The 16,397-nt window shown below is 40.7% G+C and overlaps 1 protein-coding gene across 4 annotated transcripts in view; it reads left to right on the forward strand.

Annotated features, from left to right (window-relative positions):
- DAB2 (DAB adaptor protein 2) overlaps positions 1-12,767 on the forward strand; it is a 50,479-nt gene extending 37,712 nt beyond the window's left edge. For 3 of the 4 annotated variants that reach the window (XM_072824806.1, XM_072824809.1, XM_072824807.1), the window contains 6 exons: positions 1,417-2,070; positions 3,058-3,220; positions 7,251-7,883; positions 8,431-8,540; positions 9,345-9,415; positions 11,009-12,767. In XM_072824806.1, coding sequence (XP_072680907.1) covers positions 1,417-2,070; positions 3,058-3,220; positions 7,251-7,883; positions 8,431-8,540; positions 9,345-9,410 — 1,626 coding nt within the window. In that variant the 3' untranslated portion in view covers positions 9,411-9,415; positions 11,009-12,767. The remainder of the gene's footprint in view (positions 1-1,416; positions 2,071-3,057; positions 3,221-7,250; positions 7,884-8,430; positions 8,541-9,344; positions 9,416-11,008) is intronic. The other variant, XM_072824808.1, reaches the window with a different exon arrangement.
- The last annotated feature ends 3,630 nt before the right edge of the window (positions 12,768-16,397 follow it).

Consider the following 16,397-nt stretch of genomic DNA (forward strand, 5'->3'; position numbering starts at 1 on the left):
AACATTCAAATACTTTGTTTTTTTAAAGCCAAGGAGACCTATTCTGGCTCCTTTCTACTCACTAGTTTGAAAATTTCCTATTCCCTTGAGGTTGTTTTTGTCCCAGTGCTCAAAAAATATTTAGTAAGCCTCTCGGAGTAATGCTAGACCTTAACTTCCAGCTCAGCTAGGCATTTTTAATTTGTGTATATTCTTCTGTGGCTAACATAGGTGAGTAGTTAATGGATTAAATTCAGTCAGAAGGAAGGTGTGTCAGTTTGACAGCCCTGCCCCGGCGTAGGCCCAAATTATTTATGTCACTGACCTGAATAAAGACATGTCATATTTTTCAAATTTTCTGTTTTTATATTGAGAGGGATATCTTATCTAACAACTGAGAATGGAAGTAATTAAGATCGAGAGGGAATAGACTTTGTAGAGTTAAGTATTTGGTATGTTTTTTAAATTGACTCTAAACCTACCTCTCCACCTTATATATGAATTAAAGATTACATTGTACATAAATATTAAATCTAAATTGAAGATTAGCTGAATTTATCCACCCAACGGATGAGATTACTGTCACAACACAGGCAACTGTAAGGTGCATTATGAAAACATGCACAAATACAAGAGGTTAATGTGATATGTTAGAATTTATCAGTGTTTTGAGTATCACTTTCTTCTTTCTCGAAGGACACAGACAAAGGGTTGTGTCCCGAAGAGACTAGGATGATGGGAATGAGAGATCCAACTTGACTAGCACCTTGAAAAATATCATTAACTATTTAAAGGGGCATACCTGACCGGCCGTGTGATGTTATGGGGAAAATCTGTTTTTGTCCCTTGGTGGAAAGAGCAATTATAGGGAAATATGTTTGACCTTAAACTTTGTTACAACCAGAACTATAAAATATTAGCCAATGAATTCACTCATTTAAAAAGATGCTGTTACATCGATTCTGAGGCTACAGTGTGCATCAGGTGGGAGGCTGGGTTAGGCTTCTGAGGTCTTTTCTTACTTTTAAGCTCAGTATGCTTAGATAATTGCTTAGAGTGACATGCCATTGATCCCCTTTAAGTCTTGCAAAAGCAGCAATGGGAACAGCGACAATTGTGAATGCCGCCAGTCGGCCAGGGTGAGCAGACACATGACAAAAGCAAACAGTACAGTTTCACTTAATGAAGGGCCAACAAAGTTGAGACCTAAATAAAAGGGCAATGGGCCGGGGAGGGTCAGGGGTCACCTATTCAGCTGCTAGTAAAGAAATATACTCAGGGAGGTGATGGGAGGAGGTAACGGTCAACCGGTCTGTCAGGACCAAACTTTAATGGGAATTTTGATAATCCTGATCATCTTATGTAGCTTTCTCATTTGAAGTCACAACATGGACTAACACTTTCTTTTTTCTTTTTTTTTCTTCCCAAATGTGATAGGAAAGCAAAGATATCCTGTTAGTGGATCTAAACTCTGAAATCGACACCAATCAGAATCCTTTAAGAGAAAATCCATTCTTAACAAATGGCATTACCTCCTGCTCTCTTCCTCGACCAAAGCCTCAGGCATCTTTCTTGCCTGAAAATGCCTTTTCTGCCAATCTCAACTTCTTTCCCACCCCTAATCCTGATCCTTTCCGTGACGATCCTTTTGCACAGCCAGACCAATCGACACCCTCTTCGTTTGATTCTCTCAAATCTTCAGATCAGAAGAAAGAGAATTTGAGTAGCTTGTCTACTCCACTGAGTAACGGGCCCCTGAATGGGGATGTTGATTACTTTGGTCAGCAGTTTGACCAAATCTCTCACCGGACTGGCAAACAGGAAGCTCAGGCAGGCCCATGGCCCTTTGCAAGTACGCAAACACAGCCAACAGTGAGAACTCAAAATGGGGTATCTGAAAGAGAACAGAACGGCTTCCATATCAAATCCTCCCCGAACCCTTTTGTGGGAAGCCCTCCCAAAGGACTGTCCGTACTGAATGGCGTAAAGCAGGACTTGGAAAGCTCTGTCCAGTCCTCACCACATGACTCCATAGCAATTATCCCACCACCACAAAGTTCCAAACCGGGAAGAGGCAGAAGGACTGCTAAGGTGAATTGTCTTCTCCACATATCCATTGGCAGAATGCATGTTCGGTACCAAAGGGTGGTGTGATGCAAGCTCTTTTTCCTGCTGCTATTGTAGTTTCCTGTGTGGCTGTGACATAGAAGGTGGGATAAGGCACATCTTCCTCCAGGAATACCTTCCTCTGATTGCCACCCTTTCTAAGCTTCTCACTCAGCAGTGTTTTCACACCCTGCTTTCCGTTTGCATGTCTTGTCACTTATTATTAACTAAACACAAGTTTTTCCATTTTTAATGCTGCTATGCTTCTATAACTCTGGTAAGTTTGATCGTCATGTTCTGGAAGGGGAGGGCAGGGATTCTTTGTTATGCCTCGTGGACCTTCCCCACACTAACGCACGCCCCACACACCCCTCATATTGCGTTAAGGGCCAAGGCGGTGGAGGGAAATTCTTGAGTTTGCCTCCTCTATTCACCGTTGACTGAATAAGCCATTGCTTTAAAAGACATTTATATATTTACTATTACCAGTTCATTCAAAAGCAATTTAAAATGTGGTTTCTGGGAATATATTTTTAAAAAACTCATGCAGGCTGGCCTAATAATTAGACTATAGTATTATCTTTAGGCAGACTCATTTAAACCCAGTAGAAGAATAAAAAATATGTAGGTTACCTATTTATTTAAAGTTGTCCTTACTTTCCCAGCTTCAAGCTTTTATCTGACAAAGAGACCAGACGGATACAAAGGCGTAAATGAGTAAAATAGATTTCACCTTGAGAGTCGTCTTTACATCAGTTACCAAGAACCAGTATCTGTGCATTGCAGGGATCTGTCTTTCTGGGGGTGGAGGAAAGGAGAGGGGAGCTTTGGCTTTTTGTAGTAGTTTCCCAGTAAGAGGAAAAGGTTTTTCTTTTTGTGGTTCCTAAATTTGAGGTACAGGATAGGAGACAGAATGAAACTGTCTTTCACTATTACTGAGTAACTCTTGGGTCTCCCTCTCTGCCCTGTCAGTCTCCAGCAAAAGACTTGCTTGCATCAGACATCTTTACCCCTCCCGTCTCAGAACCTCCAGGCCAGACATCACCTACAGGACAATCTGCAACCCTACAGACCAACCCTCTGGATCTCTTCAAAACAAGTGCTTCCACCCCAGTGGGGCCCCTTGCGGGTCTAGGTAGGTGCTTAGAGATTGAGTTAGATTTGCCTCTGTTGCTTGCACTCATAAGATTACAATGCACAGGAGGAAGGTACTTCATATCCATACGGGTTCCAGGGACATCAAGACCTGAGCATCCCAAGGAGGCTTTCTCCCACTTTGACTTTCGTAGACCTCCCTCACCCTCATTTGGTTACTTTTGACTCACAACTGAAATTTGGCCCCTGTAGTTGGCATGTGGGAAGAAAACCATTTTTGATATTGCGCTTACCTGAGCCAACTGGCAATGGCTTACAGAAGACAACTGTAAGGGATTCTGAAGCTCAGACCAGCTTCCTTGGAGAACCGAGGCAGAGCTGAGAGCCTCATCTATCATCTGTATTGGAAAAAACTGGTGACATGCACGTCTGCTGTGTAAGTTGCCATTACTAGATCGAAGATCTATCCCCTATTAAACTGATACGCTTCTTGGACAGGATATCCTGTCCTATCCCAGAAAGGGATATAAGTTAAGTCCCAAGCAAGCGTAAGTCATATGATCAAAGTCTTGGGCTCTCAGCCCAGCTCTGTTGCTAGGCATACAAGGGGTTTGAGACAGGCGTATATCCCGATCAGTCTCTGAATACTTAAGCCTTAGCTGCTCCTTGCCAATATTTTGGCTGAGTGTTTTATTAGAGTTAAAAGACAAATGCTAGAAACCTGAAGTCAAAAAGAACAGGGAGATACGGGAAGAGATGGGATTTGACCAGATGCCTAGGATGTGCCGGTGCTCATTCATCAATGCGTCTAGCTCACATGAGCCACTGAGCCACTCTGTAGCAGGACACTGGGGAAGGCCACTTGGCTGAGGACTGGCCCCGCTGGTGTTTGCCCACAGCCTCCAGTGCTTTTCTGCCTCCGTGGTACAATCTTCAGAAACCCCGACAATAGTCCTTGCTGTCCTGCTGAGGATTCTCTTTGTTGTTTTGCTTCTTGGCACTTCTACAAGCTCCAGACACGCTCTGTCTTGGGCGGGGTGGGGGGGGGGGAGCTATGGATGAAGAGGGACTCTCTCCCTCACTTTGTAAAATTTGACCAGAGCTCTTGGTTTTCTCTGTCTCCTGCGGAGTCAATCATCAGGACCCTATTTTTTTGTTTCCCTTGCTGCTTTCCGGCAAAGGAAAATAGTTTCACTTTGTCATCTTAAATCGGTTTAATCTTATCTGGAGCATGGCGGCAGGAGGAGGTTGTTACCCAACTGTTGAGTGGCCAAAATCAATGCAGGCGTGGGAATCCAACTTGTTCTTGCATTTATACCATCAAGAGTGTCCCGAAACGCTTCACGTCTCTTGTGAGGCTTCCCCATTTTCCTGCCCCTGCAAGTGGAGCTGGTTGGTGCTTTTCCTTGCAGAAGGCTTGAGAGTTTGTATGCACTGCCTGCGACTAGATCACATCACAGAGCTTGACAGTCTAATATCAATGCCCCGAAGAATTTTTACAGCCAATATTTAACAAGTCAGCTCAAAAATACAGCTGGACCCTATAACTGTTAATTTATTCAGACGAAGTGAAGCTTTTTGGCTAGGTGCCCCTGTTGAGGCCTTGGAGTATACAACTGCAGAATACTGATGATTCTTCCAAGTTTGGACATGGGACTCAAACTGAGCTCTACAGTATAGCCCCTGTCCACTAGCAGGGATCCTCCGCCAAACCATGGAAGGTTGTAGGTCTCGCTTCCGTTAGACCCAGCTGGGTGGGGGGACTGTCTCTTCTGGAGAACTGGGGGTGGGGAGACAGCATTGTAGAAAGCTGAGGCTTCAGCGTTGATAGCTACCCCGTGTTTTAATCTAGCGTCAGGAGGTAATAAAATTAACGTCTCATACCCACTCTTTCCCTTTCCTTACCTCTTGCCTCCACTTTCTCCAGCAGGGCCTTAAATATCTTGGAAACACAATGCATGGAATCCATCAGATGGGAATGAAGGCTGGCATAAGCATATGCTGAGAAACCTTGAATTCCCAGCAGATATCACATTTTTCTCTTTAACCACCACCACTCCCACCAGTACCATCTATGACTAAAGCCATACATCTTCCTAAGGGAAAGCAAGTCACCCAGCGTGAAAAATGATAAAAATTCTACCCAATCTGTACATCTAGTTTGGTGTAAATTATTGAGTGACTTTGGCTTTGGTTAACAAAATTTAAATAGTTTTGTTGTAACGTCTTAGCAATAGCTTCACTCAAACCCAGGCCACTTTTAGAAGCCACTGTTGTGGAATGTGAGAGGACTTCTCCCTTGATTAGTTGTGAAACAATGTGCATACCCTTTAGTATAAATTAAGTCTAATTTCTGTACCTATGAAATTACTATTTGAATTAATTTCCGTTAAAAAAATAGTCCTATATATTGATGCCAAGGAGGCAGAACAGGAGACCAGGGCACTGGATTTGCAGCTGGTATCCCTGAGTTTTAGTTGTCACAGACTGTGAGCTTCCCAATTTTAATAATTCATTTCTGGTACCCAGCTCCCTAACCTCAAAAATAATCATGTTAATTTAGTAAGATGACCTTTTCTGAAACCTACCACTGTTTGTGAGCACACCATGCATCATGGCCAGATGGCTAGCATTCATGCTCATACAGTGGAGTCAAGTAACATCAATTTCCAATACTAAGAAAATTTAAGATAAAGTATCTTGCTACATCAGCCCCTGAACATCACTTTCAAAATATTTCTCACTCTGGAAACAAAAACATTCCTAACCCAAGTTAGAAGTTTGGAGGCCTTTTCCTAGTTCAGTTAGAAAACTTTCATAACTAAAGAATGCTCTTACTCTAAAGCTCAAAGCAAGCAGATTTTGAGAGCAGGGCATCATTCATGAATAGGTATGAGGCTGAATTTAGGGGTTTTTTGTTTGTGGTGGCAGTTTAACTGGGTCATTAATATATTTGGGAAGAGACAGAAAAGAAAACGTCCTACATATTAGAACAAGATATAAGGAATGAGCTTCTCAAAAAGAGGTGGGAAACGTTGGAGAAACCCACATTTTTAGTGATTTCTTCAATCCTTAATCGACATGGCAAAGATGCAGGAGATGGAGCCAATCCTGCAAAAAGATTAGATGCTTGGACACAGGCAATTAGTTACTTCAGAAGGTTTGGGGTTTTTGGGGGGTTGGGGGCTTTGGAGAGGGGTTTGGGTTTTAGGGTTTTGGGTTGGTTTTTGTTGTTGTTGTTTTGTTTTGTTTTGTTTTTGCTTTGTGTTGTCTTCTCTCCCTCCCTTCCTCTCTTAAGTATCGTGTTCTGACTTCTGGCAAGGTTTAGTGAGTGACACATGGCAGGAAGCACTTTTATTCGAAACAGCTCTCCCAGGATAACCAGCCTTTCCTCCATTTATATGTATAAAAGTCTGAAACTATCTTGGCATCAACCAAATTTTATCATCCTTTTATATAGCTGTGTCAACCTTGGCAGCATTTAAAAGCAAGGAAACTGAAATGGTTTCTTCAGGATGCAAGCATGCTGAGGCCTAATATACATGCGTGATAGCTGGTTTCCATAAGACTCCAGACAGGAGCCAGCTGCCAAATGAAAAGATCAAATCAATGACTCAGAGTACCCAATGGATTATCTTCATTAACTACTTCGCAATCAGTATGGCTTGTTTATTAAATATATTCCCTCAACAAACACGTTCATGCTATTGACAGGCTCTGTCCTAGCTGTTTGAAATGTAGCGGTTTGATAAGCACTCGTTTTTCCATGACTAGGTCCTTATGGAGTGTAGTGCCCTTCTAATGAGAAAAGTTTAAAAATCTCTGGTAGAAAAAAAAAGGGCTTCAAATGCAACCAACGTGTGAATACCAGCTATTCTGTATTAGCTAGTTTATCTTTAGAATGATTTAGTTTCTCGAGACCTTTTCTTCCATGTCAGCCTTAAGGCTTCAGGATGGTGTTTGCTATGTAGATGCCTGGTAAATGCCCCTCAGAGAGTCATATTTTCTGAAACTCAAGAATCCTCTTCAAGCTTGTGTCCTGATAAATTGCTTTCCCCTGCTTCCTTCAGGTGGTATCCCGGTTGGCCCCCCTCAGGCAGGCCCCTGGAACCCAACGTCTTTAGTCTTCAATCAGTCCACTTCAGTGGTCCCGGGAGCCATGATGAGTGGTCAGCCTTCAGGATTCGGCCAGCCAGTTGTTTTTACCACAAGCCCAGCTGTTCCAGGTTGGAACCAGCCTTCATCCTTTGCAGCCTCAACTTCCCCTCCAGCCCCTGTTGTTTGGGGCCCATCAGCATCTATGGCACCCAATACTTGGTCCTCAACAAGCCCTTTGGGGAACCCTTTCCAGAGCAATATTTTTCCAGCTTCTGCTGTGTCTACCCAGTCCCCTTCTATGCTCTCCTCTCTTCTGGTTGCTCCTCCTCAACCACCTCCCAGAACTGGCCCTCCGAAGGACATCTCCAGTGATGCCTTCACTGCCTTGGACCCACTTGGGGATAAAGAAGTCAAAGAAGTGAAAGAAATGTTTAAGGACTTCCAACTGCGACAGCCACCTGCTGTGCCTGCAAGGAAGGGAGAACAGACTTCCTCTGGGACTTCAAGTGCCTTCTCCAGTTATTTCAACAGCAAGGTTGGCATTCCTCAGGAGAATGCAGACCATGATGACTTTGATGCTAATCAGCTGTTGAAAAAGATCAATGGTGAGCTACTCACTTCTCTGTCTATTGTACCAACGAGTATTTCCACTCTTGTATGGGCCCACAGAGTCCTTAGAAGAACCCTCTCCCACCTGCCAATAGCCTGACTCTTGCTTTCTTTGGTAATCAGTGGTGATGGAGACAACTTGCCATTTCCCTTATGGAGCGAGCTTATTACCTTAGCTGTTTCTAAGGGCTGGCCCAATGCTGCCCTCTTGTGACAATTCCTAAAAGGGCTGCCAAGAACTATTGAAATTCAGTGGGTTGTGGCGCCTGGAAGGTCGTGCAACAGAGCCTCAGCCACACTCCACGGCCTTAGTGAGGGAATTCTGAATCTCTTTCACTTCAGGTCCATGTGCACAGCCTCCTCTTCTGACGAATTTGCCTGCAACAATCACAGGGAGTCCTAGTATTTGGTGGTGATTTTTGTTCCATGATGTAAATTCCAAAAGTATGGAACTTAATTTCTGAGATAAGCTTGACTGGGGGACTTTTGCCTATATTTGGGAAAAATTTGTCTACTGACTTCTTGGTGTTTCTTGCCTTCTAGAACCACCAAAGCCAGCTCCCAGACAAGGTTCCCTGCCAGTTACCAAATCTGCTGACAACACATTTGAGAACCCTTTCTCTAAAGATTCTTTTAGTTCCTCACAAGCCTCTGTAAGTATCAACTACTAGAAGCTGTTGTTCCAGAGTACATGCCACACAGAGCTACTGTGTCGTGAATTAATCTTGTTTGTATAATAAGTTTTTGGTACTAAAGGATGTTTAGGTTTATCATTGAGAACCATCACAGTGAAAACATCAACTCAAACTGAGGAGAGACTTTTTTTGCAGGGGCTATCATCTTGAGCTTGAGAAATTAGTTTCATATAGAAAATATCATTCGTATCTCACTTTGCCTGGCTCACAAAAGCATTTTGGGAGAAAACTGAGCCAAAATAATACTATATTTAAAAATCTTTCAAGGAGAGGCACCTGGATGGCCCAGTGGTTGAGTGTCTGCCTTTGGCTCAGGTCATGATCCCCGGGTTCTAGGATCAAGTCCCGCATCAGGTTCCCCACAGAGAGGCTGCTTCTTCCTCTGCCTATGTTTCTGCCTCTCTCTTTGTGTGTCTCTCATGAATAAATATATAAAATCTTTTTAAAAAGTCTTTCAAGGATTTAGATTCCCAATTTCCCACCCATGATCTTTTAGCTCATAAAAACAGGTACCTTTCATTTGGGGAAGGCAAACATCATTCATGTGAACCCTGACTTTGATGTAAATAATAAATATGCATCACAAATTGTAAGCAGGAAAACAGAAATCATATAATATCATAGACCCATATAATATCGGATTTGTCTGTGACTTAAGTGATTTTGAAAGGAATTTGAGAAGTCTTAATTATTAATTATAAGGTTTTTTTTTCCTTCATAACTGTAATTAAACTTATTGACTGGATGGTTTTATCTTCATAGATAAAAGCTTCTCAACCCACATCTTCTGATGTATATAGGGATCCTTTTGGAAATCCTTTTGCCTGACTTCTGTAAGTAGAAGATCCTACTAAGCTTAGGTTTGATAAGGCAGCATGGCCCAGGGGGTGAGGGTGAAATTTTAATTTTAGAATTGATACAAGGTTAAATCTCTGTAACTTAGAAGTAATAGACGGGAATCTATGCTTAACTAATTCAGTAATGACTAAGCTGAGCATTTAAGAATAGAATTATACATGCTACAAAAATAGTAATATCCCCATGGGATATGGATTTCTATCATATCCTATGTTTTTGACATTTCAAAATAACACTTCTCTATGACAATAAGACTCATATAACACATAATAGCTTTCTAATTGTTTGAGGGTTTTTTTTTTTTTACCTTCATATTGAAGTGACTGCAAAGCTTCCTAGTAGTTATTTGATTTCTAAAGAAGGTTTGAAATCTGAAGACTTTTTGAAGAACAGGTCCGCTAAACATATGCTGCCTCCCAAATCAACTTATTTCTCTTTGAGTGATCTCAAAAGTAGTCTAAACTAGTCTGAGGATATTGAATGCGAAAGTGGTGACAGTTGCCCATAGCTTCTTCAAAAGCAGCATATGACCAGATGAGTCTGCAGGTGGCTTTCACTAGTATACTTTATCCTAGGTGAGTTATTAGGTGTAACTGTTACCTGAGACTGAGACCATGGGAGGGCTTGGCATGACCTTTTCTTTATCAGCAGTGAGTGGAAGCAGCTTCATTTGATCTTAGAAGATTGAAGTCAGTGGAAGAAGACTTGTCCACATTTTAGAGGAGGAAGGGTCATAGCTAGTAGGGGAGAACAATAAAAAGGATGAAAGGAACCAACCCCCCCCTTTTTTTTTCAGCCTTGCCCCATCCAGGTGGGTCTCCTAAACTCTGTCTTGACCCATCTAGAATTTAATTATTTTAAGTAGATAAACATCTTAAATCTGACATGAACAATATATTGACTTTATATGCAATTCGGATTGTTGCCCCTCACTTGACTTCTAGAATTACAATATTTCTTAAAGGGCTTTTCTGTAAAGTCTGCTTCAGAGAACAGGCTGAGATTATTGAAAAGACAAGTTCTTGGGCTCTGCTCTAGCCCTAAGAATTCCCCTCAGATGCTGAGGAAGAGCTCCATGTTTCAGAAAGCCTGCAGTTTCTAATGCTGAGAGAACAGTAAAATATACTGAAGGGCTAGAAGTCTTATCAGAGACTCATTTTCACCTCATCTCCAAGGGAGGTAAATATGGACAGATGGAAAGGAATAAACTGCATCCAGAGTCGAGGAGGACTCTTTGCACTAAACTGAATTGATGAAAGGTCTCCTTGGAGGCCCTTTCTTTCTTAGATCATGAAGGAAAGATTATTTTGGTGAACTTGCTAAACTTACAGTTTGGGATTGGGGGTCGGGGAGCATTATCATGGGAGAAAATAGCTAACATTATTGAACATGGGTGTTAATCACTTTATTACAGGTTCTGTATTTATTTATTATCTTACTAAAGCCTCTCACATGAGCCCTAGGAGATACTATTATTGAGGTTTTAAAATGATGACTTGATATTTAATACACCGATATTTAATCCAAAAGTTATAACCATGGTTTGTTTCTTCTTTGCACTTCTCTAGGAACTTGATATGCTGACTACCCAGAGGAACAAAAAGGTTGGCCTTAGTACTCAAGGACAAAGCTAATAGCCAGACACGTCCTGACCTCTGCTCTTGTTCCAGCTTTGACATATTATCTGTTGCCTTATTTCTTGTTGCCTCTTCCACTTGTAAAATGCCTTTCACTTTTCTGTTTAGATTAAAGCTAAACTGAATCTATGGCTTTAAATAAATTAAGAACCTAAATTCTCTAGCTTAAATGTAAATGAAGTAGTTTCCCCACTTGAACCATTGCCTATTGTGTTCCTAGAACCTTCTAGAACACTCTACTGCGTACCCTCTGGTTAGGAGACGCAGCCACCACAACTCCTCAGATGACACTGTTTTGAATAAATTTTAAAATCCTTACTGTTCAAAGTTGTCTGGGGTTCCGTTTTACAGCATAAAACCTAAAAGTTAAAAGCAGGCATGTTTTTTAATCTTGCTTCATATCCACATTTATAGAGAATTTTTAAAGTAAAATGGAAGCAAGTCCAACTTCTCTTAGACACTTGGGAATCTGACACACTTACAAACCTTTTTAAAAATATAACTTCTCTTCTTGAATATTATTTTCTCTGAAGGGCAAAAAAAAATTTTTTTTCTAATCTCCTGCTAGATCGTGCAAATGAGGGAAAAGCATTACTTGTCTCTCCTCTCTTCTTCCCTCTGATTCTTTTTTCAGTCAGTTTTGTTCCCAGGTTCATATAACATAACTTCCCTTTCACAAGCAACAGAGTTTTATGGGGCAAAAAAAAAAAAAAAAAATCTAATGATTCATGGATCTGAAATGTCTCTGCCTTCTCAGTAATTGCTAAACCCCATAACTAAGATTGCAAATGGACACACCCTTTATCCTTTCCATGGAGTAGGAGGCCATCCTCTTGAGCTGAAGTTCCAGAAGAGCAGTTCATGTTGAAGAAAATGAAAGAAAAATTGACCTCATCAATGAAGGACTATACTCTGAAGAGCAACACATCAGAAAGTTCCATGTGATTGTGCCAAACATATTAGGTGCTTATTTGGTCATGCTAGACCTTTATCAAGTAACTGGAAAACTTGCTTGAAGCCACAATCTCACAGTTAGTAGGAGGATAAATGGGTGGGTGGGTGAGAGGAGAGAAGCTGTAGAACGAGCATGTGGTGTTATCATTGAAAATCTAATGTCTGCAGTATTTTTCTCCTTATAACCTTGGAAACTCTCCCAGTTCATTTCCAGTCATATTGTTAGCAGTTCTGAAGGATTTGTTCCTGCCAAAATGAGTTTCATTTTGTTATGTTTATGTTGGGTTTTTAAATGTTGTCTCTTGACCTCTAATACTCAGGTTCTGTGGGTGATAATCAACCATACAATGTTACCTTTCAGTAGAAGAGAATGACTGCTCAGGATCTCAATAAGATGGTGACCTCCTGAACCTTTATTGATTAGCCCCAAGTAGTCCAAGCTAAAGTCCTGTGGTTTTATGTTTAATGGTAATAGCTGATCGTGTATGGCATACTTTCCCATCTGGCTTCCTACTCAGTCATTATAAACACAGACTTAAAATAGTGTTTTATGTGTCCAAATACCTGAATATGCTCACCTGGAGGCAATTATTTCAAGGTAGTTAAATTTTTGGAAGTAGACAAATTTTGAAAATGATGATCAGCCACACAACTGTTTTGTACATACTTATTGTGCACTTTTCTGTATGCAAATAAAGCTATAAATTTACTCATTTCAATAAACTGGAATGGCGAATTTCATGTGTTAGCATCAATTTATTCTTACAGTCGATCCCAACTTTGAGTTGATGTGTTAGAGTCAAGGTATAAGATCTATCGGTCTAAGGTGAGCAAATATTAGTACATTCTGGATTGTCACAAAGATGAAGAGAAGGTGGAAATCTGTGAAATAGGACTATGAGTAAACTATTGTCTGTTATCTTTTTTTTTAATTGTCTGTTATCTTTTAATGCCTTATTCTCCTCTCTCTGAAATACACGTATTCCCTTCCTGGGAGTTTAATGGGAATCCAAGGGATATGACCTGTATCAGAATGACCTCTACTGAAATCTAGTACAAAAATCATTTTGAACCCTTGGGTCATACCTTCTACCCTTTACCTCTCCTTGTTCTTGATTCAGTCATGTTTGACCTCACCAAGAGCTCACAACTATGTGGCCTGATCTGGCCTGGTGGAGGCCATTAGGAGAACTTCTGTGTGAGGTAGGCAGGTCCATGATGAGACATCTTTAGCACAAGGACACTCTTAAATACTCTGCCCTAGTATAAATGTTCAAGGCTCTCTCTCTCTCTCTCTCTCTCTCTTTTTTTTTTTCCAAAAAGACCTAGATCTACTGGGAAGATGACCTCAAGGCAGGCCTTGCTTCAGTACAAAAGTCTTGATCTTAAACTTTTCTAAGGATTAAGACAAACTTGGAAACAGATGGGTATCATTGATGGGTATTTATGAGTATAGGTTCTTCATTATCACTGCCTTACCTTTCCTCTTAATTGAAACATTTGGTCCCTTTCTGCCAACACTGAGTAGAATATAGAAAAATAGACTCCACACAAAAGCAGCTTCCAGTAAGCCACAGATGTGCTGGAGAAGGCTGCTGATAAGAGCATGTTGCACAAATTATCTGGCTTATCCAGATGCTCTGCAATGTGTCTAACCCACTGACTCAGTGTGCTGTTTCCATGTGACTTAATCTGTAAGATCTTGCCGGAGGTTAACCCTTGCTCATGTGTACAAGGGGAAGACATTCATTTCAATGTAGTAGGAACTACTGTTGGCCAAGCAGGGAGAGGTGCTTACTGAAGTGTCTCTGCAAAGTGGAAACAGATCTCTTCTTTGTAAGGTTATTTAGTAACAGTACTTGTCACACCTGTATATCAGAAGTTCAGCTCTTATGATCACCCTATTATACCAGGAGGACGGTTTCTTTTAGGCATCAGATCTAAACTAAAAGCTGGACTTTAACAGCCAGCATGCCCTCAAATTCCTCACATAAAGGCAATACAAAAGGAGAAGGTACTGATTTTCTCAAGATAATCTTGCATCTATGAGGTGCTTTACCATTTACACAACATAATTTCATCCAATTGATATCATAATCCTATAGGGTGAAATCTGTCATGGTTTCATCTCATCTGAGGGTGACTTCCACGCTTTAAAATCTATTCCAACTCTGGAGTGATTGCTGTGGTATTTTATTGTAAAACTGCATTGTGGTAGGGATATCTTTTCAGTCTGTGATTTCAAATTCCTCCATCAGAATGTTAACCATGGTATCTAGAGAGAGCCAAACACAGCAAATTCTGTGTCTTTCCTGTGCTGAAAGCAGGGAGGGGAAAAAACAGAAAATGTAGCTAACTCAGAAGTTTGGTTGACTTTGCAATAAGCTGATGAGTGAGGACTTTGACCCATGTTCCCAGATAAAGTTCAATACAAAGTCATCTAGTAAAAGACAGGAGCTCCCTAAAAGTCCCTGGTAAATATTTAAGCTATTACCATTTGGAGGAAATTGCTAAATAATAAAACATTTAATTCTTGCTGGGAAATGTTGTTTCAACTAACTTTCTTCTAATAAAAATAACTAAGACTCAGTTCTAAATTGATATGCCAAACTTAGACACACACAAAGCGGTGTGACAGCAGCAGCCTTGTTAACATGTCCTAATAATAGCCAGGCTGATGGCCAAGGGCCAGCCATGTGTCATCTCACCTAATGAGGATCTGAGCCCCCTGTTTGCCCTTGCTTTTCTGGAATTATGTACTTAATTACTAAACCTCTATTGTGCTGAAATCATATGAGTGCCAGTCTCCAAGGAGATGACAGTGTGGGCTACTCGGTGGCAAAGAAACTGGGTTTCTGCCTTGACCAAAGTTGAGATGGTTATAAAAGAAAAGAAAACAAAACAAAACAAACAAGCAAACAAAAAATGATTCTGAAAGTCTCCATAACTAAGTTTTCTTCTGATGTTACTTATGGGGTTTGATGTCAATTCTCTTTTCATTTTGGTTAACTTCAATCACTATTATTTTACCTTAATTGTGAGAAAGTGAAGTTATTGCCATTGTAGAAGTTACATGATGACCTGACTGGGCTGAGGCTGAGCTGTGAATGGTTCTAGGGTGTGTCTGAGGCTGCCTCTACCAGGTACGCACTTACACTGATTGATCATCACAAAGCCTTCTGTTTGGGGGGCACTAAGAGGAGTGCTGGATCACAGGAGCAAATGGAGAGGGAAGGGACCAGGAATGGAAAGCTGATGTGACATTTACCTCCCCACCTCCCTCACTAGCGTAAGAGACTGGCCTAGAGACTTGATGATGGAAATGATAGTTAGAAGCAGGAGGAGTTGTCTTTTTTTTTTATAAAAAGCCCTGAGAACAGGTAGGCACCCTATAGCCCACGTGGCCATTGGCAATAAAAAGACTACATCAATAGAAAGGCTTACAGGGATTAAAATTAGTAGCAAGTTATTTTTCTCACATAAAAAGTCTTGATTGAGGGCTGCTGGTATTGGATGAGCAGCTCAACAAGGCTCTCAAGGACATTGACTCTTTTTTAGCTTTTCACTCCAACTTTTGTAGCCTTTTGGCTTTCTGTTCTCGTTTATTGCCTAATGGTCACAAGATGGCTGCATAGCTCCAAATATGATGTTAGTGTTGAAGGAGGTTCAGAACAGGAAAGTGCAGCACAGCCAAGGTCTGCTCCTTGAACCAGTAATTTCAGTTTTCCTCCAGGCTTCCCAACTACTTCACTTACTTCACTATGTCTCATTGGCCAGAATTTGGTCACATGGCTATTGCTAATTGCAAAGGATGCTGGGAAGTCAAGTTTTTAGCTTTGCCAACCTCTGTAATGAAAATAGTTAAGGAAGAGACATGGCTGGCTAAATAATTTATGGGGCATAGGACAAAATAAAAATAGAGGGCTCATTATTCACAAACCAGGGCGGAAAATGCTATTAAAGACACTAATGCATGAACATATCCTTTCTTCTGCAACCTTTTTCTTATTATAACATATTTTATTTGCTATTTAATGTTCTAAGTAAAAAAGAAATAGAATTTTAAAATTTAAATTTTAAAATAAATTTTAAAGTGTGAATTTTATTGCTAATCTTTAGCTGGTAACTGGAATTGCTGAAATCATGCAACTTGTATTTCAGAACTCATACATGCATATATACTTAACATATGTATTTCATTCCTACCAGAACAGTAGAAACACTGCACAAAACGAACTCAACTGTTCTTAATTCACTTCTTGATACATGAACATTCTATCAGTACATGCTACCTTTAGTTCACTAATGAGTAAAGAGAAATGGTGAAAAGAAGAAATACGAGTGGTTCTATCTTTTTCTTTCCTTT

The sequence above is a fragment of the Canis lupus genome, chromosome 4, assembly GCF_048164855.1.
Source record: "Canis lupus baileyi chromosome 4, mCanLup2.hap1, whole genome shotgun sequence".
Classification (NCBI taxonomy): Eukaryota; Metazoa; Chordata; class Mammalia; order Carnivora; family Canidae; genus Canis; species Canis lupus.